General features: G+C 36.6%; 1 protein-coding gene across 3 annotated transcripts; it reads left to right on the top strand.

Annotated features, from left to right (window-relative positions):
- On the top strand, positions 1–26,365 carry TOP2A (DNA topoisomerase II alpha). 3 transcript variants are annotated; one of them, XM_042256726.1, is made up of 35 exons: positions 1–130; positions 991–1,146; positions 1,356–1,446; positions 1,712–1,775; positions 2,856–3,001; positions 3,189–3,286; positions 3,779–3,991; positions 4,329–4,502; positions 4,884–4,985; positions 5,093–5,230; positions 6,262–6,400; positions 7,388–7,545; positions 7,860–7,985; positions 8,244–8,354; positions 8,501–8,606; positions 8,698–8,807; positions 9,316–9,408; positions 9,798–9,912; positions 10,003–10,124; positions 11,588–11,736; positions 13,717–13,948; positions 14,126–14,260; positions 14,377–14,577; positions 14,755–14,950; positions 16,462–16,553; positions 16,657–16,821; positions 16,947–17,030; positions 18,054–18,236; positions 18,550–18,640; positions 23,072–23,224; positions 23,463–23,583; positions 23,704–23,747; positions 24,149–24,289; positions 24,832–25,007; positions 25,338–26,365. In XM_042256726.1, exons 1-35 carry the CDS (start codon positions 110–112, stop codon positions 25,464–25,466), a joined length of 4,575 nt encoding a protein of 1,524 aa, XP_042112660.1. In that variant the 5' UTR covers positions 1–109; the 3' UTR covers positions 25,467–26,365. The 3 variants fall into 3 exon arrangements, with proteins under 3 accessions (XP_042112660.1, XP_012041458.1, XP_060250875.1); XM_012186068.4 differs by having other exon boundaries at positions 24,808–25,007; XM_060394892.1 differs by having other exon boundaries at positions 24,808–26,365.

Below are 26,365 nucleotides of genomic sequence, written 5' to 3'. Positions count from 1 at the left end.
CTCCTAACCGACGTGCGTCTGTGGAGAAGAGGCTTGCTCCGTGATTGTCTCGAGGGTCCCACCGGTTTAGTCACTTGCAGGGTTCTCGAGCCTCTTCACGACCGTCACCATGGAGGTGTCGCCACTACAGGTACAGCTCGCGGGAGGGGGGCGTCGCGGAGCCTCAGCGCGGCCCGGCATCTCTCCGGCTGCCGGTGAGAGAGAGGCGTCTGGGTCGTGGTCCGGCCGCCGAGGGCTGGGCGCGGGTTTTCCGCGTCTACTCGGGTCCCCTGGGCTCGGCGTGATCGCGAAGAGACTGAATGAAACCTTTTTCTGGTGCTAGTAGTGAAGTATTGTTGGCTGTACTGGCTTCTAGGGTGCGGCGTTGTGTTTCACTGTTTCTAGAGATTCATTTGGTCCCGGTGTAGGTCGATGGGATCGTGGTCCGCATGTAGCTTTACGCGGCACTGAGAGATGCTTTCCTCTCCCACCTGGGGCTGAAAATGGGATTGGATGACCCTAACTTTGGACAGTGCAGAGCAAGGAACAGGGTTCCCACTATGGAGCCGGCAGGTCCGATGCTCAAAATAAGTCCCTCCTGTGTTTAAAACGTTAACGTGTCCAAAGGATGGAATCCCTATCCTCCCAAACTGCTACTGTAGAATCTATTATGTGCCTGAGACCTGGTAGGCACTCAGTAGATATGTGTGGAGTACCTGAAAAAAGGGGATGTGTGCTGTTGATGGCATCTAACGCATGGAAGTATTTCCATGTCAGATACACAGGGCAAAATAATATGTCTGTTTAAACTGACACTTGGGGGGAACCTGCTGCAGTTAACTTATATTGCCATGTTTGTACAACACTATGTCAGCTCCACTGATAACCTACCAAAAGTCTGATTTGTTTTGGTGTGTGTAAGCAGATCACTATGATAGGTATTTTGTTTCTGGTTTCTGATAAACCTATGATTCAAAATCCCTTTTCTTCAATTTTTTAAAAAATTCCTAGCCTGTAAACGAAAATATGCAAGTCAGCAAAACAAAGAAAAATGAAGATGCTAAGAAAAGATTGTCTGTTGAAAGAATCTATCAAAAGAAAACACAACTGGAACATATCCTGCTCCGCCCAGACACCTACATTGGCTCTGTGGAATCAGTGACCCAGGTAAAATCAGGCTAATTAAATGTAGTTACTAAGTAGTTAAGATGAATACTTGTCCAGGTTAATTTTCTATATTTCATGTACTTTGTCTTCTGCAACTGGCCTAAGCTATCATCTACATTGTCATACTAACTGAGAAGACTTTACAGGAACCATGATAATAAAACGAAGTAGATATATAAAGTAACCCTGTTTCTTTGTCTTATTTCTAGCAAATGTGGGTTTACGATGAAGATACTGGCATTAACTATAGGGAAGTCACTTATGTTCCTGGTTTGTACAAAATCTTTGATGAGATTCTAGGTAAGTATATTCTTAATACAAAGATCTGCTGGTCAGATGTGAGAAGTATTATTCCTACCAAAAAACAGTTGGCAAAGGTTAGACAGTCTGCTGGAATCTAGGAAGTTGAGTTCTTAGAAACAGTCCTATGAATAAAAATTGCTAAATGAATACCTCATCAATGTTACTCCTGCACTGCCTGAGATTTTTTTTCTTTTTGTATCTTAGAGGTAAAGAGTGTTTTCTAAAATACTTTAACTTTTTACAAATGTGTTTTTTCTTTCAGTCAATGCTGCAGACAACAAACAAAGGGACCCAAAAATGTCTTGTATTAGAATCACAATTGACCCGTAAGTCTCCTGCTTAGTCTTTTGTTTTTTGTAGCACCCTGTTGCTGTTAATTGCATTTACTTGATTTATAGTAAAGTTGAGCATTTTTTTAATGGAATTTTGCAAAACTGCAGAAAGGTAGAGTGCTAAAATGAGCAATCTAGATAGCTACCATCTAGATCCAACAGTTATCAACACTTTGCCATATTGGTACCATCTATATTTTTAATCATTTCAAAATAAATTATAGACATTATAACATTTTATTTCTAAATATTTCAATAAACATCTCCAATAAGTTCTCTAAGTATTCCAGAGTCTATAGCTATAACTTTTTCTCATGATGCTGTTCAAACAGTAAGCCAGCAGATGGTGATAAAGAATAATTTGATCTAACTTTTCTGCTTATAAATGTCCTTTTGTGGGTAGTCAGGGTGTTGCTTCCCTTTGTTAGTATCCTAATCAGTTATAACATAAACTATACTTTAGATTCTTTTTGGGAAATGTGTTAATGATGTGCTTGAGTGCTCCTAAGGACTTGATACCATAGTCTTTGAAAAAATATTAAGCTAGTTTTAAGCTACGTGTAATGAGAACCATAGTGTGTGTCGTTAGAACTAAAATATAAGTCCAAATAAATTTTGAACATTATGTTGGTGAGCAGGGACGTTTACAATGGATGATGCTCTTTCATATTTGTTTTGCCAGTGTGCTTTGTCAGATGGGAAAGCTAAGGGAGCTGGGACAGTGCAGATGATCCTCTTAAAAGCGGTGTAATAATATTGTTTCCAAATTTTGTCCTTTCCATTGGGCAAAATTCATTTCCCTTTGTTTATCCTAACATTTTAAAGCTTCATATTTTTTCAGTATTATCAGTGTCTGCCCAGGTGTTGGAAAAGGATTGATTTTTTTTTTCCTCTTGGCTCCTATTTCATAATTGTTAGGAACTAAGTATGCTGAATTTCAGAAGGTATATATATAAAGAGTCATAAAGAAATTGAGATGTGTGTTTTAGAGACAATGGTATTTAACTATGAAAAGAATTAAGCACTAGCTTAACATCTGTTTTACAAAAAAAAAAATCAATCTTCTTTTCTTAGGGAAAACAATTTAATTAGTATATGGAATAATGGAAAAGGTATTCCTGTTGTCGAACACAAAGTTGAGAAGATGTATGTCCCAGCTCTCATCTTTGGACAGCTCCTAACTTCTAGCAACTATGATGATGAAGAAAAGAAAGTAACAGGTAGAGTACTGAGGAAAATAAAAAACACATTTGTTGCTGAAAAAATACATCTTTTCAAAGATTGTGGCCTAAAGGTTAAAAATATGGGAATAAATCTCCATAATTAAATAGCATTGCCAGTGATTAAGAAATAAAGCTGTAAATGCGATAAGAACAATTAAATCATATTTTACATTTATTTGCCCAGGTGGTCGAAATGGCTATGGAGCCAAACTGTGTAACATATTCAGTACCAAATTTACTGTGGAAACAGCAAGTAGAGAATACAAGAAAATGTTCAAACAGGTAAGTAAATGAGTATCTTGTGCCTTGATTATAAATTATGCTGTAGCAATTTATAGTGGCATTAAATTAAATGCCACTTAATTAACTTAATTTATAATCTATTAAATCATGGGAAAGGGAAGTCGCTCAGCCGTGTCCAACTCTTTGTGACACCACAGACTGTAGTCTACCAAGCTTCTCCGTCCATGGGATTTTCCAGGCAAGAGTACTGGAGTGGGTTGCCATATCCTTCTCGAGGGGATCTTCCCCACCCAGGGATCAAACCCCAGCCTCCTGCATTGCAGGCAGACGCTTTACCCTCTGAGCCACTAGGGAAGCTCATAGAAAGTTACTCATAAATGTATATTAGGGAAGTTGAGGGGTGGGGGTTGGTTTGGTTGGGTGTGTGTGTGTTTGTTTGTGTGTTTGTTTTAGGACTTGTAAATTTGTGTTATTTAATTCTAGTTTGTGAGATAACTTGAATTTTTTTCTCTCTATTCTTTATTTCCATAGACATGGATGGATAACATGGGGAAAGCTGGTGAGATGGAACTCAAGCCCTTTAGTGGAGAAGATTATACATGTATTACCTTCCACCCTGATTTGTCTAAGTTTAAAATGCAAAGCCTAGACAAAGATATTGTTGCACTGATGGTTAGAAGAGCATATGATATTGCTGGATCCACTAAAGATGTCAAGGTCTATCTCAATGGAAATAGGCTTCCAGTAAGTATTTTATTGGATGTAGGCAATGAGGTACTTACCTTTGTGACCATCGTCAAAAGCAAAGTTGATTTTTTTTTTCCTCCCATTTGTTTTTCTTACCACTTCTCAGATGTGTTCCTGTAAAGAAAACATAATGCCACATTTTAAAAAAATCAGTTAACTTACTTAAGTTCACTGAAGTCTTTCTCAAAGAATCTTATAAGTAAATCCTTTTGTGTCCTTTAGTGACCATCCTCTTATACATATCAGTGAACACCATTTCATAAGTTTTGAAGCATCTTTATTAAAACCTACTTTTTCATTTACTTAAAAAAAAATTAATACTATTATTTTTTAGGTGAAAGGATTCCGTAGCTATGTAGATCTGTATCTGAAGGACAAGGTAGATGAAACTGGCAATCCATTGAAAATTATCCATGAACAAGTAAACCACAGGTGGGAAGTATGTTTAACAATGAGTGAAAAAGGCTTTCAGCAAATTAGCTTTGTCAACAGCATTGCTACTTCCAAGGTAATTTTATTTTTGAATTATCAGTCATGATTTATCTTTACATATTTCATATAACTATTCTTGTTTTAAATATATAAAATGAACTTGAATATTTGGCTACCTTGACATCAGTTCAGTTCAGTCTCTCAGTCGTGTCCGACTCTTTGCGACCCTGTGGATCGCAGCACGCCAGGCCTCCCTGTTCATCACCATCTCCCGGAGTTCACTCAGACTCACGTCCATCGAGTCCGTGATACCACCCAGCCATCTCATCCTCTGTCATCCCCTTCTCCTCCTGCCCCCAATCCCTCCCAGAGAACTAAATTAGCTTTTTTTAAATGTTTGATTATGATTACAATTTTGAGGGTAATGCATTTACAGTTTGGTATTTTTCCTCATTAGGGTGGCAGACATGTTGATTATGTAGCTGATCAGATTGTGACTAAACTTGTTGATGTTGTGAAGAAAAAGAACAAGGGTGGTGTTGCAGTAAAAGCACATCAGGTACGATCCTTTAACACTGTTCTTTGGAGAAAGTCAAGGAAGAAGCGAAAGTCTATAAATAAAACATGAGTAAATGTTTAGTAATTTACTGTCAATTTTTACTGCAGGTAAAAAATCACATGTGGATTTTTGTGAATGCCTTAATTGAAAACCCAACCTTCGACTCCCAGACAAAAGAGAACATGACTTTACAAGTCAAGAGCTTTGGATCAACATGCCAGCTGAGTGAAAAATTCATCAAAGCTGTGAGTACTTGGAAGGAAATAAAAGATAGAAGCATCTTCCTTTATTTTCCATTGCCCTTCTCAGCTCTGCAGAAACCAAAATTCCTCCCACATGTCTTCTCTCTCTGAAAAGGAAATTAAAAAAACAACCCTTACCGCTTACCAGCTCTTACCAAGCCCTTAATTATCATCTATATGCCATCTCTATTTATTTGGCCATTACATGTCACCAGTTCAGATCACTTCTGAATTTATCTCATCTAACTACTTACCAAGCATTGAATGCCTTAAGTTGCTCTCAGTGGACACATCCAAAACTGAATCAGTTCTCTCCATACTCACTAATCGCCATTCAGGGAACTTCCCCACCCCCAAAAAACAAAAGTATGTCCTGTTTAGTTAAAGGCCCCAACCAACTGTTAGGTTGCATAAACCTAAATTCCTTAATTCAGCCTACAAGACCCTGCCATTTCTAACCTTATCTCAGTACCACTTTTCCCACATTACCTAAGTCTCACTCCTACTGGCTTTAAATTTCTCAAAAACAGAGTACTCTTTCCCTCTTTAGAGCTTTTTCATGTTTCAGACAGAAGGATTACCCTGCCTGAAACGCTTTTCACTTGGCTGACTACTTTAGGTCTTAACTGTCATTTCTTTAGGAAAACCTTTACTTTCTGTTCATTTCCCTAAAAATTTGTTCCCATAAGACACTGGCCATATATTATTATACGTGATATGCTTTCTACTTATCTCTTCACACTGTAATCGCTCATTTTATTTCTGTCTTCCTTGTTGTATACCAGATTCCTTTAGGACAAGGACTAGCTAATTTGTTTTAACCGCTAGATCGCCACATGGAGCTCAGTGCCTGGCACCATATAAGTATGTAGTCAGTAAATATCGAATGAAAACCCAAAGGAACCAGCTCCCTCAGTGGTGATAACCTGAGACAGGAAAATGTGCCACATTCTGCCCATTTTTGTGGGAGTTCATTTGTATTCCGTATTTCTGACAGAACTCTTCTTCCCTAACATGAATCTTCTCATTTTCAGGCAATTGGCTGTGGTATTGTAGAAAGTATACTAAATTGGGTGAAATTTAAGGCCCAAATCCAGTTAAACAAGAAGTGTTCTGCTGTAAAACATAACAGAATCAAAGGAATTCCCAAACTTGATGATGCCAATGATGCAGGTACACATTTAATGTTTCCAAAGTTTAAATCTTAGACTTATTTGATTTGATTCATTGACAGCATACTGTGGATATTTTTCCCTTGACACTTAATATTCAACAGAATGTTTGTACTTTGTTAAAAATCAACCAGTTCCCTGTTACTGAACACTTGGGTCATTTCCAGTTTTAACTGTTAAAAATATTTTGAAATTATTATTTTGGTGTATAAAACAAGAATGTTTATATAGTAATCTATTACCTAATGTAGAGGAGGAAAAAGTCTTCTCAACCTTCTTAAGGCTATCTCTGAAAAATAAAATGATAGACATTAACGGAAAAAAGCAAGTGTATTTATTTAATATAGTTTCATGTGACCAGAAAATTTGTAAGGAAGTGAAAACCCAAAAAAATGCTTAAACCTAAGTGATTTTGTGCTAGCTTTGATGAAGAATGCAAAGTTCTGGTAAGATAATGATAAGACAGTGATTATTAGCTAATTATAGTAAACCTGGGGAAACTTAGCATGGCCTTTTCATTCAGATTCTTCTTGGTGACCTTTAATCTTAGATTAAAATGTTCTTTTCTTCCGGGTTTAAGGCGAGCACCTCTTGCATGAGGATCTTATGACCTGCTTTAGGGGAGAGATCAGAGAGATATTCTTGCTTCTACCAAGGTTTTCTTTTCTCAAAACTCCCTGAGCTTAAGATAATGTGCCAAGGTGCCATTTTTTGGAGGCATGTCCTAAACCTCATTACCCACAAAATACGTTAAATGTAATATGATCAAGCAAATGTTTGGCAACAGTATAATTATCATGAAAGATTAGTCTAGGAAACTAAGACTTTATTAACTTACAAATTTTAGTTAAACTATATGTCCAATTACTTAGCTCTATTTGACTCTCATACCAACTTGTTATGAATGGTAAGTTATTTGTGTTTCATTACATGTCTGAGTTAGTATATTTGAGGTTGAACTAAATGTGCTAATATTCATTTATTTTAGGAGGCCGAAACTCTACTGAGTGTACACTTATCCTGACAGAGGGAGACTCAGCTAAAACTTTAGCTGTTTCAGGCCTTGGTGTGGTTGGGAGAGACAAGTATGGGGTTTTCCCTCTTAGAGGAAAAATACTCAATGTACGAGAAGCTTCTCATAAACAGGTAGAGTATATAAAAACTATCTTCAGAATCAAAGCTTATATTTCATCCCCTTATTGGGAGGATATAAGATATAAATAAGATATTTTAAAATATATCTTAGTTTGTCGTTATTTTAGAAAATTGGGTATAATGTAGCATATCTTATCAGATCTTTCTGACTTAGTAAAGTATAGGCTGCTGCTGCTGCTGCTGCTTCTAATAACTCAAAAATACTAGAGTTCCAAAAAACCCAAGCAACATATACTGTTATAATTCTTTGTTCCTTTAAAGTTTGTAAACAAAATCTTACTTTTTTGTCTATATGTTCATTTCAGATAATGGAAAATGCTGAAATTAACAATATAATCAAGATTGTGGGTCTTCAGTACAAGAAAAACTATGAAGATGAAGATTCATTGAAGACTCTACGTTATGGAAAGATAATGATTATGACAGATCAGGTCAGAATTAAATGTCTTATTGTTGCATTGCTTTCCTGCCATGAAAGGATATTATTTATCTTTAGTCCACATCTAGTTAAGATATGTTTCTATTTTATGCATATTATATAATACAGGTTAAGTGAGTCAAAATTTGAATAGCTTTTTTTTTTTCTTTAATCCCCACAGAAAATTTTGAGAAATTGCCAGTATGTCAGTCACAATTTTTTTTAGTTTCTAAGCAAATCTTTTGTGTTTTGGCTTTCCATATATTTCTAGGACCAAGACGGCTCCCATATCAAAGGCTTGCTGATTAATTTTATCCATCATAACTGGCCCTCTCTTCTGCGACATCGTTTTCTGGAGGAATTTATCACTCCTATTGTAAAGGTATACTGATTTCTAAGATACCATAATGGATATTTGAAGGTTCTATATTCCTCAACCCTAGATACACATATAACCTCAGTGATGTGTGATGGTATGCAGGGAACCCAGCAGTGTGGAAAGCCATAGCAATGTGTTTTTTACCTCAGGTGTCTAAAAACAAGCAAGAAATGGCATTCTATAGCCTTCCTGAGTTTGAAGAATGGAAGAGTTCTACACCAAATCATAAAAAATGGAAAGTCAAGTATTACAAAGGTTTGTACTGAAACTCACATAGAACTTCTCATTTTGTTGTATACCATTGTACAGGTTTGTATGGAGTAACTTGGTGTTCTTGCTTTTCTAGGTTTGGGTACCAGCACATCAAAGGAAGCTAAAGAATACTTTGCAGATATGAAAAGACATCGTATCCAATTCAAATATTCCGGTCCCGAAGATGATGCTGCAATCAGCCTGGTGAGTTTGAGTGTATTTCACAAATATATTCTGGTTTTAGGGGGGCTTCCCAGGTGGCGCAGTAGTAAAAAAAAATTCCCTGCCAATGCAGGAGATGCAAAAGACATGGGTTCCATCCCTGGGTCGGGAAGATCCCCTAGAGAAAATGGCAGCCCACTCCAGTATAGTTGACTGGAAACTCCCATGGACAAGGGAGCCTGGTGGGCTACAGTCCATCGGGTTGCAGAGTCAGACACAACTGAGCACATACACACACTGTGTTTTTTTTTTTTTTTTTTTTTTTACACACTGTTTTTAGAAATCAATGGTTTTAACTAGTCAACTGAAACATTTAATTTTTCATATAATAAAATGTTTTATAAAATAGATGATTTTCAGTACACATATTCCAAAGAAAGGAATCAGATATTTTAGAAACTGAGTTTTTATGGTTTGTTAGTTTTTTCTAGAAAAAGTATTTTGTTATCTGTTAGTGCCAGTAACATCTTTTTTATCTTCTAATTTGTAGGCCTTTAGCAAAAAGCAGATAGATGATCGAAAGGAATGGTTAACTCATTTCATGGAAGATAGAAGACAACGAAAGTTACTTGGCCTTCCTGATGTAAGAAAATTTTAAATATATCCCACAAAATGTACTATTTACTGACCTTTTAGAATTGATAGTATAGCAAATTAAGGCTACTAAATAAATGTTTCAGTAAAAAAGTTAATAGATAACTACTTATAAATATCCTTATTCTTATTTAATAATTGCTGCATAAATGTATTGGACCTGAAAGAAACTACAAAGTCAATAAACTTTTTTTCTAATTGTGCAGCAAATAAATTTGCTTTTTGTCTTTAAAACATAAAATACTTTTGTTTTTGAAGGACTTTAATAATTATCATAGAAATGATAATGCTTTGTTTTATTTTTGCATTAAGCATTGTTAAGACCAGTGATGTGTCTTATCTTAAACTAGATCATGTAATACTCTCTTTGGTCCTCAGGATTATTTGTATGGGCAAGCTACCACATATCTGACATACAATGACTTCATAAACAAGGAACTTATCCTGTTCTCAAATTCTGATAATGAAAGATCTATCCCATCTATGGTGGATGGTGAGTTCTATTTTTACCACAAGATGGAAATCAATGCCTAGAAATGATTAAATTAAGGATATTAATATTTGCACTTTTTTCATTTTGAAGGTTTGAAACCAGGTCAGAGAAAGGTTTTGTTTACATGTTTCAAACGGAATGACAAGCGAGAGGTGAAGGTTGCCCAGTTAGCTGGGTCAGTAGCTGAGATGTCCTCTTATCATCATGGTGAGGTAAACACATAATCTATAATGTTTCTGGAAAGCAGTATAGCAGAAATACCTGCAAAGTCATTCTCCAAACAGTTGATGAAAGTATAAGCTGGTACATCCATAATAGAGAACAATTTGGTGAAATATATCAAACTGGAAAATTATTTTGTAACCTAACAATCTGTTTATGAAAATAATGTTCCTATAATGGGCTTCCCTGGTGGTTCAGAGGGTAAGGAATATGTCTGCAATGCAAGAGACCCACATTCGATCCCTGATTTGGGAAGATCCCCTGGAGAAGGGAATGTCTAACACAAGGCTACTATAATCAAAAGAAATGCAAGGATCTACATTTAAAGATATTAATATTTAGTAATGTTTGCTATAACTTTGTTATGCCAAAATTTAGACATGGAAAGTGTCCATCAATTGGAAAATTATTATAAATTATGACGTCTGTACATGGAATCAGTGATATAACTGATAGGTCAGGCTTCCCTGGTGGCTCAGAGGTAAAGAATCTGCCTGCTAATGCCGGAGACACAGGTTCAATCCTTGGGTCAGGAATATCCCCTGGAGAAGGAAACGGCAACCCAGTCCAGTATTCTTGCCTGGGAAATCCCATGGACAGAGGAGGAGCCTGGCAGGCTAGATTCCATGGGGTCACAAAAGAGACATGACTCAGCAACAACAACATATCTATAGGTACTAACACTGAAGAACATCCATGGTCTATTATCAAGTGAGGGAAAAGAAAAGAAGAGCAGAATAGTAATATACTCCAAACTGTTATCTTTGGTTATCCCTGGGAATGGGAAAGGGCAGTTTTCGAATTTTTCATATATGTCTGAATTGATTGCCTTTATACAAACATACATTTATTCGTTTTTTATTTTGAAATTGTTTTTTTGCATTTATTATATAAAACATTGTTAAAGAATAAGATTGCCTGTAAGTTTCTAGATTTTTAAAGAGATGATTGTCTTGCTTGTTGCTGCAAATCAAAATATAGTAGGTACTTTGTAGGTGTTCACCTAGTAAATATTTGTTTAATGCTTACCATGTACAGAGTATACAAAATTAAATCATATATTCTCTACCGTTAACATATAATCACAGTTAAGCCAGAGGGCTACACACATGTGCACGTACACTCGCACAACTATAGAATAGAGTGAAACATGCTAGAATAGAAAGGAGTAAACTGTTTAACACGAAGGAGGAAATACTTCATTCTGCAGAGGTTAATAGAGGAGCTGTGCCTTCAGGGTTTGATAGAAATTGCTGGAAGGCAAGCACCCTGAACTAGGAGCCAGAAGTCTTAGGTTTAGGTACTACGTCTGCCATGTATTTATCTTGGAAAAGCCAATAAACATCTACACTTCATAAAACCTTACCGGATTAGAGTGAAATATAGTCATAACAATAGACATGTTATTATTGAGAGGCTATGGATGAGACTAATGAATCTTTTTTTCCCCCAGATGTCACTAATGATGACCATTATCAATTTGGCTCAGAACTTTGTGGGCAGCAATAATCTGAACCTTTTGCAGCCCATTGGTCAGTTTGGTACCAGGTTGCATGGTGGCAAGGACTCTGCTAGTCCTCGATACATCTTCACAATGCTCAGGTGGGTATACTTCCGATTTTTAGTAAATTGCCATTTCCAGTTTTGAAGTATTATGAGTTAGTTGACCAAAAACAGAAAAATTCAGTTAATCAGAAAACAGATTTTTGATGCAAATGTTTGCATTCTTAATTGTTTTAAACTAGCTCATTAAATTTTAATTAGTCTACTCTTTTCAATGAGTAGAAAATCAAAATTCCATTTGTTTGATAGCTTAGCCTTTATATCCCTTAAAATGTTTCCTTGCCAAACTATAAATGTTTTACTCTTGATTCTTTTTATTTTCTTCTCTTTTCTTCATCTAGAGCTGTGGTTATCAACCAGAGTAGATTTCATCCTTGAGGGCACATATGGCAATGTCTGGAGACATCTTTGATTGTCGTGACTAGGGGAGCCATGCTCCTGACATCTAGTGAGGCCAGGGGTGTTGCTGAACACTCTATAATGCACAGGACAGCACTTGCACAGCACAGAACTATTTGACCCAGTAGTGCCAAGATTAAGAAACTTGAGCCAGAGTCAAGATTAGAATTTAATTCTTAAATACCACAAGTGGAAATCCTACTTCCTTTACAAGTCTGTGGAAAGTACATTATGATTGGTCAATTTTCAACTGTCATCTTATTCATTCTTTCAGCAGCATAGGGCATAATTAACAATTCCATCCCTGAACCTCTTTTTTTCTATTTGTCCTCCAGGACACTAGGCTGTTGGTTCTCCCCCTTATTAGTCTTCTTCACTAGGTCCTTCTCATCTTCCCAACCTCCAAATTATGGCCTGCCCTGGGGCTTCTTCATCTGATCTCTTTCCACTAACTATACTGCCTTCCCATCCAGGGATGATGTCTCATGTATCCAGTCTCAGTTCCAGCCCTGGCCTCTAAATTTCATGTCCCTTTCAGGTTTTACTACTTTGATGTCTAATAAATATTTCACACATAAGCTCAAAACTATACTGTTAGTCCCTGTCTCAGTAAATGAAATACCATCCTCCTAATTCTCAGGCCAAAAATTTGGAGTTACCTTTGACTTGTTTTCTCTATACTTGGATCCAGTTCATCAGCAAGTCCTGGGGACTCTGAACTGGAAAAATACTTAGTCACCGCATTCATTATATAGACTAGTCTACCACCCTTCTTTCTGTTGGCAGTTGGTTAATTTTTTCAAATAGGTTACTCGAGTTCAAAGCCTTCCAACTTTAAAAAAAAATATTTATTTATTTGGCTGTATCAGGTCTTAGTTGTCACATGCAGAATCTTCGTTGTAGCACATGAGCTTCTCTTTAGTTGTGGTGCATGGACTCTAGAGTGTACGGGCTCATTAGCTGCCTCACAGCATATGGGATCTTAGTTCCCTGACCAGGGATCAAACCCATGTCCCCTGCATTGGAAGGTGGATTCTTAGCCACTGGAACAACTTCTTCATTCAGAGAAAAACTAGAGCTTTATTTAAGCAAGCCAGACCCTATATGATCTATGCTCCCCCTCCCCATGTCTTGATTCCATCTCATACTATCTCTTCTTCAAATACACCTGGCCTCTTTGCCTATAATCAAACAGGCCAAGCACACTCCCTCAGTGCCTCTGACTTATTGGTATCTCTGTTTGCTGTGCACTTTCTCTCAGTTTCTTCTGTGTTCAAGTATTATCCTATCAGAAAAGGCTTACCATTCCTTAGCAGCCCCTCAACCAATTTTAGCTACTTTATCTATTTAATATTTATCATACCACCTGACAAAATGTACATTCGTTGGCTGTACTACTGGAGTATCTACCTGTAGTGAGCGCCTTAAAGACTGAGACTTATGTCTGCAGTGCTTGACATATATGTAGAAAATACTCAATAAATAATATTGTTAAAGGAATATTAACAGGTAAAGCCAAGGTAATTTTATGTATATATCTGAAATAACACATGTTCTTTCCATGAAAGTTGTGTCAAAGCCAATATATTTTTCTAAAACAACATTCTTTGTTTTCTTTAGCCCTTTGGCTCGGTTGTTATTTCCAGCAAAAGATGACCATACTTTAAAGTTTTTATATGATGACAACCAGCGTGTTGAGCCTGAATGGTACATTCCTATTATACCCATGGTGTTGATAAATGGCGCTGAAGGAATTGGTACTGGGTGGTCCTGCAAAATCCCCAACTTTGATGTTCGTGAAGTTGTGAATAACATCAGACGTTTGATGGATGGAGAAGAACCTTTGCCAATGGTAACTATTCTGTGGACTAAGAACCTTAGTTTTCCTCTGGTTTCAATTCAGCAGATGGTGTAGTTAAAGAGCATAAAAATTTATTTATTGCTTAATGTTAGATTTACTGTTTAATGCTGTTGGGCTTTGTTTTAGTATCACATTTCGAAAACATTCTTTTTTTAAATACCAATTTAGCTTCCAAGTTACAAGAACTTCAAGGGTACTATTGAGGAGCTGGCTCCAAATCAATATGTGATTAGTGGTGAAGTGGCTATTCTTAATTCCACAACCATTGAAATCTCAGAGCTTCCCATCAGAACGTGGACCCAGGTAAGTAAGGATTTCTTTTTTAATTTCTGTGATGGGGAAACATTTTTTATACTAACGTATGTTGAATATACAGGAGCCTAAGTTTTAGAAACTTACAAAAGGATTCTTTCTTTTAGACGTATAAAGAACAGGTTCTTGAGCCCATGTTGAATGGCACTGAGAAGACACCCCCTCTCATAACAGATTATAGGGAATACCACACAGACACCACTGTGAAGTTTGTTGTTAAGATGACTGAAGAAAAACTGGCAGAGGCAGAGAGAGTTGGACTACACAAAGTCTTTAAACTCCAAACTAGTCTCACATGCAACTCCATGGTATGTCCTGTTTTATGATAAACACATGTTTCCATGTATATTACCGGTTAATATCAATTTTTAAAGGATATCTTAGGCTACTTTTACATTTTCAAAGAAAGAGGTCATTCCTCTAAAACCATTAAAGTTTAGCCAATTTATCTACTGTTGACTCTAATCTTGTTTTTTCTCTTCTAGGTCCTCTTTGACCATGTAGGCTGTTTAAAGAAATACGACACAGCTTTGGATATTCTAAGAGACTTCTTTGAACTCAGGCTTAAATATTATGGATTAAGAAAAGAATGGCTTCTAGGAATGCTTGGTGCTGAATCTGCTAAACTGAATAATCAGGCTCGCTTTATCTTAGAGAAAATAGATGGCAAAATAATCATTGGTATGTTTCTGGACCAAAAACTGCCTGTACTAAAATTACAATCTTGCCTCACTTCTTTAAACATTTTTGGTGAGAGGAATGATAGGGAGGGAGGACAAAATCCATTTATTTCTGCTGGTTCCATGTATGTCTTTCATATATCTAAATAAGCGTTTATGGTTTAAAAGAGATAGCTTTTCCTAAACTGAGCATCTTGAGAAATCAGGAATTAGTTAACATTCCCCGGTGGCTCAGACGGTAAAGCGTCTGCCCGCAGTGCAGGAGACCCGGGTTCGGTCCCCAGATCGGGAAGATCCCCTGGAGAAGGAAATGGCAACCCACTCCAGTACTCTTGCCTAGAAAATTCCATGGATGGAGGAGCCTGGTGGGCTACAGTCCATGGGGTCACAAAGAGTCAGACACAACTGAGCGACTTCACTTTTACTTTAGACAGGAAGAGAATGGAGAGCTAGAAGAGGTCCCTGTGTAAACTGATTGATAAACAGCAGAGATAAGTCTGATAGAAAAACCAAAAAGGAAGGAGGGCTTTAAATGGATTATATTATAAGTAAATTGCATACCCAAGACTGAAAGTCATGTCTAAGGGAATTTTAAGACATTCGGAAGCAACAAAATCAAAGTTTAAGTATTACCAGGAAAAAAGTTTTGACTAAAGTTAGAAGCCTCAGATCTGGCCAGGTTTAACTAGAAAAGCCAGGTAACTATGGGTTGTTGTAGCAAGTCCCAAAACATGACAATACAAGTTACATAGTGATCATAGGATAATTTTCTAATGGTACACAAAAATGTTTAGCTTAGTAGTTACATATTCATGGGTCTTTTAAAATACTATAACAGTGGCATCTCAGTCCCCTAATTTCACAGATACTACCACTTAAGACAAAGCTATATAAGTAATATTGGGTATGACTCAAAAATAAAAAGTAAAGATTATATTTAGTTGCCTAGAATTTAGGAAATACTAGAGACTTTCCAGGCTTCTTGAAGAATTAATATAGAAGGCTTAAAGGTGTGACTTATGTCAAGTTAATTGGCACTTAGAACCTCACTATATCACAGCTAGTAACATTCAGTATCCCTCAAAGTCTAATAAATTGACTATAGTAGACATTGAGAAGGGGGTACTATAGAAAAAAGGGAACAAATGCATTATAAGGGGCCATAATCAAGAGAAATCAATGTTTGGATGGTGGCACTAAGAACTAGCCTGCTCAAGTGTTGAAATTAAAAGAACAGTATAATTGAGGTTGATATTTATCAGAAATAAAGGTTTTGATTGTCTTCTGTTATGATTAGATCACAACCTCATATATGATTTGACTGCCCCCTTGTGGTAGTTTATATTTATCAGTGGTTTAGGGAGAAGACTTAGTGTCCACCAGGATGCACAAATTTATGCAAGAAGACCTTATAAATTCCAGTTTTAATCTTTGACTTAATATGGTAAAAACTTTATCCTTTCGTCAAATATTGCTCAAAACTACTGTCTGTGTTCACATTTGTTTAAATAGAAAATAAGCCCAAGAAAGAGTTAATTAAAGTTCTGATTCAGAGAGGATATGATTCGGATCCTGTGAAGGCTTGGAAAGAAGCCCAGCAAAAGGTAATTTCTTGGTTAGCATTTTCTATGTTATTAGAGATTGTGTACAGTCTAATGTCTATATTTCACATTTCCTATTAAAGATAGATTTTAATTTCTTGTTTAGGTTCCAGATGAAGAAGAAAATGAAGAGAGTGACAATGAAAAGCAAAGTGAAAAGAGTGACTCTGCAACAGATTCTGGACCCACCTTCAACTACCTTCTTGACATGCCTCTTTGGTATCTAACCAAGGAAAAGAAAGATGAACTGTGCAAACTAAGAAATGAAAAAGTGAGTTGTTCCTGGATAGTACATGTTGCTTGGTTGTATTCTAATGGTGAAAGAAAATTGTGGGCTTTGGGAAAATGCTGTTTATGCACATAAATTAACCCTTATTTTCTGACTGTCTTATGAAGGAGCAAGAGCTAGAAACATTAAAGAGAAAGAGTCCATCAGATTTGTGGAAAGAAGACTTGGCTGCTTTTGTTGAAGAGCTGGAGGTGTGTAGTTTATAATGCCCATGTTAGAATTTGTATTAATGAAATAAGGTATTCTAGCAATATACCTCTTTGTCAGGAAATTTCGCGGTTGACAATAGAAAGAATATAGGAGACATGAAGAAACATTTCAAGATAACACATAAAGTGACAGATTGTTACAAACAAGTTAGAATAAAGTAAATGGTACCAGGAAACACACTACCTAGAAGTTTTCACACAAAAAGGGGAAAGGACAAAAGTTGGTTTTTGACCTATTGGGAGTGAGAATTTAAATGTAGAAGAACACCAACCCAGCCCCCCAAGTAAACCTGAAAGGACAAAGATGGTTTCCTTCAGGGCCAGCTAATCAGTAGTTTAAGAGGATCCTTTGTTACCAAATCAGTAATATTGTTTTGCAACATTATCTTTAACATAAGAAAAAGTATCTTAATTCCATAAATTAAGCTAAAATCTTTAATGTGAAGATTTATATTATTGCACTTCAATTTGGATGTTTAGCTTGTAATCAGTGGATACATTACTGGAATCACATCCTTTCTGCTTATTTGAGTTTATAAACATATACATTTATGTGTATGTATGTGTATTTTATCTTTAATTCTGATTCCCCATTTTATCCTCAAATGTTAAGTTGTAGAATCAAACGTAGAATTCAGTCTTTTATCTCCACTTTTCAAAGTGTGCCTTAATGTTTGAACAGCTTATCACAAATTTACCTTTGAGATGTAACAAGCTGAAATCAGTTTAATCATTGCCTTTTATTCTGTCCCTAGGGATACAGTGACATCAATGCTGTAATGTCCTTGTTAGCTTATAGACTTGCTTTCTTTTTTGGGGGGGTGTGACCCCATTTTATATATATATATTTTTTTTAATTGAAGGATAATTGCTTTACAGAATTTTGTTGTTTTCTGTCAAACCTCAACATGAATCAGCCATAGGTATACATATATCCCCTCTGTTTTGAACTTCCCTCCCATCTTCCTCCCCATAGACTTGCTTTCTTATATCAACCTTTTCTAGGTTGTTGAAGCAAAGGAAAAACAAGATGAACAAATAGGACTTCCTGGGAAAGGTGGGAAAGCAAAGGGGAAAAAAACACAAATGGTAGAAATTTTGCCTTCTCCAAGTGGAAAAAGAGTCATCCCCCGAGTGACTGAAGAGATGAAAGCAGAGGCAGAAAAGAAAATTAAAAAGAAAATTAAGGTAATACTCTTGAAAGCTTATACATAAAACACTTTAAGCATTTTTCCACTTAGAACTGAACTAATCATAAAACTTCTAATCCCGTAGTTTGGAATTTATCAACTCATCATAACTTCCCTTCCTTACGAGCCTGATTTATTTTCAGTGTTTAACTATCTTGAAAAAGTCATACCCATACCATTATTCAGAGCTCTTAGCCAAAATAGAAAAAAAAAAAATTCTTTGACCAAATATATATTTGTATATTTTACCTTATATTTTTCTGAATAATAAGTTGGCAGAATTTGACCATCTTTGTCATGCTGTCTTTTAGAGTGAAAATACTGAAGGAAGCCCTCAAGAGGAAGGAATGGAAGTAGAAAGCCTAAAACTGAGGCTGGAAAAGAAACAGAAAAGAGAGCCAGGTATTGAAACATCTTAAGGAAAATGATGTAGGGTTGAGATTAAATTCTGTTTGTTACCTAGTACATTCCACATAGATATTCAGAAGTTCTTCTTGAGGTCCATGAAGGACTATATCTGAACTTCCCTATCTTTCTCCTTGGTATTTGATTTTTGTAATGAAATACTTTGTTGGGCTCTGAAGAAAATGATCAGTTTGTTAAGTTTCACTTTCTAGCTGGTTATGAGGTTTTAATATGTATAACATCAGTTCAGTTCAGTCGCTCAGCCGTGTTCAACTCTTTGCGACCCCATGAGTTGCAGCACACCAGGCCTCCCTGTCCATCACCAACTCCCAGAGTTCACTCAAACTCATGTCCATCGAGTCGGTGATGCCATCCAGCCATCTCATCCTCTGTCGTCCCCTTCTCCTCCTGCCCCAAATCCCTCCCAGCATCAGAGTCTTTTCCAATGAGTCAACTCTTCGCATGAGGTGGCCAAAGTATTGGAGTTTCAGCTTTAGCATCATTCCTTCCAAGGAACACCCAGGGCTGATTTCCTTCAGAATGGACTGGTTGGATCTCCTTGCAGTCCAAGGGACTCTCAAGAGTCTTCTCCAATACCACAGTTCAAAAGCATCTATTCTTCGGTGCTCAGTTTTCTTCACAGTCCAACTCTCACATTCATATATGACTGCTGGAAAAACCATAGCCTTGACTAGACAGGCCTTTGTTGGCAAAGTAATGTCTCTGCTTTTGAATATGCTGTCTAGGTTGGTCATAACTTTCCTTCCAAGGAGTAAGTGTCTTTTAATTTCATGGCTGCAATCACCATCTGCAGTGATTTTGGAGCCCCCAAAAATAAAGTCTGACACTGCTTCCACTGTTTCCCCATCTATTTGCCATGAAGTGATGGGACCAGATGCCATGATCTTAGTTTTCTGAATGTTGAGCTTTAAGCTAACTTTTTCACTCTCCTCTTTCACTTTCATCAAGAGGCTTTTTAGTTCCTCTTCACTTTCTGCCATAAGGGTGGTGTCATCTGCATATCTGAGGTGATTGATATTTCTCCCGGCAATCTTGATTCCAGCTTGTGCTTCTTCCAGCCCAGCATTTCTCATGATGTACTCTGCATATAAGTTAAATAAGCAGGGTGACAATATACAGCCTTGACGTACTCCTTTTCCTATTTGGAACCATATTCATATATAAAGTTTCTTGAAGACAGTCACCACATCTTAGTCATGTTGTTTTATCCCAAGTTCAGCACTGTACGTGGGATATACTTAACACCCACGCAGTAAATTAAGTAGAAGTAACAACTCTAACCATTTGTTTATGCCTTTACTGAATATCTACTTATTTTTAACATCTTCATTGAGATGTTTTAACATAGTCATATGCAAGATTCACTCATTTAAAGTGTACCATTCAGTGATTTTAGTATACTCAGTTTTAGAACAGTTTCTTGCCCTGCAGAGAACACTGTACCCATTAATGGCCACTCCCCATTTTCTCCCAACTCCCCCTCCCCCCAGGCAACCACCAATCTACTTTCTGTGTCTAGATTTGTCTATTCTGGACATTTTATATGAATGGAATCATGTAATATTTTCCTTTGTGGCTGACTTCTTCACTTAACATAATGTTTTCAAGGGTCAGCCACGTTGTAACATGTATCAATACTTCATTCTGTTTTGTTGCCAAATAGTTTTTCGTTGTATGAATATACCACATTATATTTATTTGGTCATCAGCTGATAGATTGGATTGTTTCCACTTTGGGGCTTTTATATTTCTTTGGAGAAGTGTCTGTTCAGATCCTTTGCCCATTTTTTACATTGGGTTATTTGTCTTTTTATATTTGAGTTAGTTGCAAGAGTTCTTTATATTCTAGATGCCAGATCTTTATCAGATATATGATTCTCAAATATTTTCTGCCAGCCTGTAAAATATCTTCATTTTCTTGATGATGTCCTTTGAAACAGTTTTTAATTTTGATGAAGTCTAATTTATCTTTTTCTTCTGTTGCTCATATTTTTGGTGTCATATCTAATCTTTTGCCAAATCCAAGTTCATAAAGATTTACACCTAGGGAATTCCCTGGCAGTCCAATGATTAGGACTCCGTGCTTTCACTACTGAGGGCCCAGGTTTGATCCCTAGTTGGGGAACTAAGATCCTACAAGCCCTGTGGTATAGCCAGAAAAAAGAAGAAAAGATTTACCCCTTATTTTCCTCTAAGAGTTTTTAGTTTTAGCTTTTACATTTAGGTAATTTTGAAGTAAGTTGTATATGGTATAAGCAAGGGGTCCAACTTCATTCTTTTGCACGTGGATATCCAGGTGACCCAGCACCATATACTGAAAAAACTTTCCCCATTGAATTGTTTTCACTTTTGCCCAAAATCTAAAGTTTATTTATGGATTCTCAGCTCTATTCCATTGATTGATGTATATATCTATCCTTGAGTGCCTACCTGTGATAGGTAATGTGTGCTCAGTTCTGTGGGGAGTACAAAGATGAATAAAACAAATAGAAACAGCTTTTGTTGTTGTTCAGTTGACCAGTCACATCTGAGTCTTTGAGACTCCCTGGACTACAGCACTCCAGGCTTCCCTGTCCTTCACTGTCTCCCAGAGTCTGCTCAAACTCATCCAGATACCATTCTACTATGCTTGTTGTCCCCTAAGCATCTTAGTGTTGAAAAAGAAGTAGTAAGAAGATGGGAGGGGGGGCTCAAGAGGGAAGGGATATATATATGGTTATGGCTGATTCACATTGTTGTATGGCAAAAACCAACACAACATTGTACAGCGATTATCCTCCAAAAAAATAATAAAAGTATGTCGTATGTACTATGCTGTTTAAACTACCTAGCAATCAGTACTTTGGCCACTTGATGCTAACGGCCAACTCATTAGAAAAGACCATGATGCTGGGAAAGATTGAAGGCAAAAGGAGAAGGGGGTGGCAGAGGATGAGATGGTTAGATAGCATCACCAACTCAATGAACATGAATTTGAGCAAACTCCAGGAGATAGTGAAGGACGGGGAAGCCTGGCTGCAGTTTATGAGGTCACAAAGAGTGGGTCACAAATTAGCAACTGAACAACACAAAGCAATCAATTAGCATATAAAGCCAATGACTCAAATAAGTATTTTGAGCATTTACATTTCCCATCACCATCTCAAATATTGTGAGGACACAAGAAATGGGGAAGCATGGTGTTTACCCTCAAGAGGTTTATCAGGAAGGAGAAGTAAAGCAGAACATACTAGCCACTGTAGTGATTTAGAGAAAGTGGAATCAGTGTGGGTATATGCAGGCTTTGTGAAAGAGGTAACACTTGGGTTAGAGTCTTACAGACTGAGTAAGGTTTAGATATTCTAGACTAAGAGAAGAAAAATTATATAATATGCATGGGACAATGAGAAGGCCCCCTTCGCAGAGTGGGAGGGTTTATTTTGAAAAAATAGTAGCAAATAGTTATATCAAATTGTGAAGAGTTAGGAAACCAGGTTGTTGGGGAGGATGGATATGTTGGATTCAACTAGGCATATGAAGAAGGAACTAACTAGACCAATAAGGAGACTGTCCTTATCTTTGGGCCTAAATGAAGGAAATAAATAGCAAAAGGTGGGTATGAGAGACAGTTGGGGTTAAGAATTAACAAGACTTAGTGACTTTAAACATCCTCAACTCAGCCATTAAATGTCCCTTAAGATTTGGGCCAAGCCATTCTTTCCTTTTGAATTGTCTCCCTTGCCTTGACTTTATAACTTGTTGATCTTGCAGCCTTTCCCATCTCCACACTGTAGCCTATAAGAACTCTTTAAAAATGCAAATCTGGTCATATAAGTTCCCTGTTTAAAACAAAATTCTTAACAAGACCAGCCGTTCTCCCCCTGACTTCTGTCTTCCAGCCATAATGGGTTTCTTTCAGCTTCCTAAATGTACTGTATTGTCTCACAGAACTTTGTACATGTTATATCCTGAACTAGAATGTTTCTCATCCATTTCCCTTCACCTGGTTAACTCTTGTTTAACCTTCAGATCTCAGCTCAGACATCTCTTCTTGCAAAAGCCTCATATTTGTATACATATACACGCATACTATTGATGCATGCCCTATGTAAACACATATACTGTGGGATTACTACTGCTATGGGATTAGATGACCAAGCTATAAGCTCCTTAGCAAGAGGGACTATGTTTCTGTTCACCATTGTATTCCCAGTACTAGCACAGAGTTAAGTATTAGGTTGGCCGAAAAGTTCCTTCAGTTAGTGACTGCTTTGTTCAATAAAGTCCTTGGTAAATATGAAAAATATATCTTTTATTTTTACACTTTAAGCCAAATGAAGTTTTTGGCCAACCTAATATTTGAAGGATAGATGGAGAAAAGTGAGTCAGAGAATATGTAAAGATGGTTAATTCCTATCTCCTTTCCAGTTACCAAGACAAAGAAACAAACTACATTGCCATTCAAACCAATCAAGAAAGCAAAGAAAAGAAACCCCTGGTCTGATTCAGAATCAGACATGAGCAGTAACGAAAGTAATTTTGATGTCCCTCCACGAGAAAAAGAGTCGCGGAGAGCAGCAGGTAAGGAAAAGGGAAGAACATGATGCATATTCTGAAAGATTCAGATGATCTGTGTATTCTGAGGTACATAATCCCAGAAATTGTTATCTTAGAGCAGTAATTAAATTTTTGAGAAATTAAGACATCTTTACAAAGATTAAACTGAAGCTTATATCTTCAGGACATATTATATTAATCTGTGGATTAAATATTTCTCCTGTTGTCCTTTTGATTCTTTGCATATGTATATTTTTAACAGCAAAAACCAAATTCACAATGGATTTGGATTCAGATGAAGATTTTTCAGATTTTGATGAAGACACTCAAGATGATTTTGTCCCATCAAATGCTAGTCCACCTAAGATCCAAACTTCCCCAAAGTAAGTGTCCTCTCTAATAGGGATTTTAGCATGATTGTTTTTAATAGTTGATGATATATTCTTTGTTGTTTGACACATTTAGAACTGGTCGTCAGGATGTTTTGTTTTGTTTTATTCTAGACATAGTAACAAAGAACTGAAGCCACTGAAGAGTGCCTCATCAGGTATGTATTTAAGTAAAAATTGTGAGATGTCTGCTTTACTGGACACTCAGGTCCACCTGGCTTCTAACCCAGACTACATTATCCAAGTCCTATCTTTGAAAATAAGTATGGGTTCTTATTAGTATTACATTGATATTGGTCATTAGATTTAGTTTTGCACATGAATAAGTTCTCCATTTAATATATTAAAAGTAACCATGTGCTTGCCAGGTACTGTGCTAGAGATACAAAAAAATAACTTTGCTGATGAAGAACCCAGAAATTAGAACAAAGTTATAAGAGTGTGTTTGAAATATTCCAGAAAAGTCACAAACATGGTGTTTGAACAGGAATTCAGAGCAGGGACAAAGCACAGATTTTCATGTATTGCTTATATGTACTACTTTCCTTTCCATTTGAAGTAACAGAGCTTGATGCTGATGATGCTGAGGATAATGTACCACCTCCTCCAAGCTCTCCTGCTGCTGATTTCCCAGCTGTAACTGAAACCATAAACCCTGTTCCTAAAAAGAATGTGACAGCAAAGAAGACAGCAGCAAAAAGTGAGCCTCAGTCTTTGAATTGGGTTAATATTGGGATTATGGACAGAGAGGCCTGGCGTGCTGCGATTCATGGGGTCGCAAAGAGTCGGACACGACTGAGTGACTGAACTGAACTGAACTGGCTTCTACAAGTCAACTTCAAATTTTTATTCTCAAAATTTACTATAGATATTAAAATAAAGACTTTGTCTAAATGAAAACAAATCCTTAGATCTTTATAATCAAAATTGCTAGTCAAAAGATTTTTAAAAAGAGGGTTTCTCAAAATGCCAGGTGTTATCCTAACTCATATCTATGACAGGGATGGGACTTAGAAACAGTTACAAACATTTAACATGAAGCATGTAACTACAAAAAAAAATCGGATACTTAAGAATATTTCAATTCTCTCATGCATTTTCGTCTCAATTATGTTGTCTTTTCCTATGTTAAATATAAGCGGAAAACAAGTTGCTAAAGAAAGTTTGCTGTGGAAACAGTTCAGCTGAGAGTGACCCTGATGAATGCCTGTGTTACAGGTCAGTCTCCCACCTCCACTACAGGCGCCAAGAAAAGGGCTGCACCAAAAAGAACCAAAAAGGACCCAGACTTGGATTCTGATGTCTCTAAAAAGCCTAATGCCCCTAAAACCAAGACTCGCCGCAAAAGGAAGCCATCCTCCTCTGATGATTCGGACTCTAATTTTGAGAAACTGATCTCCAAAGCAGTCACAAGCAAGGTATTTATTCTAGTCAGCCCTTTCACTGTAGGTTTTTTTTTTCCACTGAAAAAAAGTTATTGTGAAACACATAATCAAGCTTTGCTGCTAATAATTTGGCACATTTTTAAGAAAATAAATGTAAATCCATTACCCTTTTACTCTGTGTAGTTTAGTTGTAAAACAGCTAAATGTCACTAATTAGTCAATGAGAGATTTGCCTTTGGTCTCTTTCTTACTACTTGTTAGAAGGTGGAATATTCCTTGAGTTGTAGTCTGTTGGTATATTTTTTGCATTGAAATTCTACTGTCTGGTTGATACTGGAAATTACTTGTGCTCTTCTATTTTAGAAACCCAAGGAGGAAAGCGATGATTTCCATCTGGACTTGGACTCAGCTGTGGGTTCTCGGGCAAAATCTGGAAGAACAAAGAAACCTATAAAGTACCTTGAAGAATCAGATGAAGATGATTTCTTTTAAAATGTGAGGTGACTATTTTAAGTAATGATCTTAAAGTTAGGTAAATGTCTCAGTTTCCTCCCCTCTGAATTTAGTTTGGGGAAGGCAGTTTTAGTTCAGGACCATTAAGGTGAAGTATGTAGAGCCCAAGTGTCCTTTATCTCTCTGTAATACTGTATAATACTGTGACCATCTCCTGGAAAGTGTTTTGTTTTCTTCTCTGCTTTGTATATGTATTTAGTCTGTTTTCTTTTGTCTTTTAAAGTATGATTTTAGGCTCTCCTGGCCTCTTGGGATAGTTGTGTGGTAACTTTAGCATAATGTAGTTTGACAGTTATTAAGCTAAAATTGGAGCCCTTTGACATAAAAGTTTCTGCTCTGCCTACTTTCAGTAAATATGAGATAGAGCATGATTAGTTCCTGTTTTATCTTAGTTTTATAAGCAATTTTCCATCAGATAGAACTCTTATGTAGTTCCAGTTCCAAATACTCAGCCTTTTATATGCTGAGTTTTTAAGCAGTGAAAAATTGTTTGTATTCTTCATATCCTTTTGAATATCACCAGAAGCTGAAGAAAAACACCATGGATGTATCTTTATAACAGTCAATAAAATGAAGAAAATTAGATCCTAAGTTGTGATTATCTCAGCACTTGACTTGTCCCCTCAGATTGCAAAGGAGTCAGGAACAATATTCTCAAAGAATATTGATGCTATCTACACTCAGCAGTGAGCTTTTATATCCATTTTGGGAAATCTCCATAATTTTCAATTTATAAACTTTTCAAGACCTTCCTGCATTCATTACATGTGTGTGACTTGAGTGATGTTATCAATGTTTTTGTAAATATTTACTATGTTTTTCTATTTAGCTTAATTCCAACTATTTTGTACTTTAATAAAACATTGTAAACATTGCAA

Source organism: Ovis aries, chromosome 11, assembly GCF_016772045.2.
Source record: "Ovis aries strain OAR_USU_Benz2616 breed Rambouillet chromosome 11, ARS-UI_Ramb_v3.0, whole genome shotgun sequence".
Taxonomy (NCBI): domain Eukaryota; kingdom Metazoa; phylum Chordata; class Mammalia; order Artiodactyla; family Bovidae; genus Ovis; species Ovis aries.
Note: the sequence above shows the minus strand (reverse complement) of the source record. Positions and strands in the feature narration are given on the sequence as shown.

Coding starts and splice junctions, on each gene's coding strand:
- TOP2A (XM_060394892.1), top strand. CDS start 110: ATGGAGGTGTCGCCACTACAG. Junction 3,002..3,188: donor TGAAGAAAAGAAAGTAACAG/GTAGAGTACTGA, acceptor TTATTTGCCCAG/GTGGTCGAAATGGCTATGGA. Junction 4,503..4,883: donor ACAGCATTGCTACTTCCAAG/GTAATTTTATTT, acceptor TTTCCTCATTAG/GGTGGCAGACATGTTGATTA.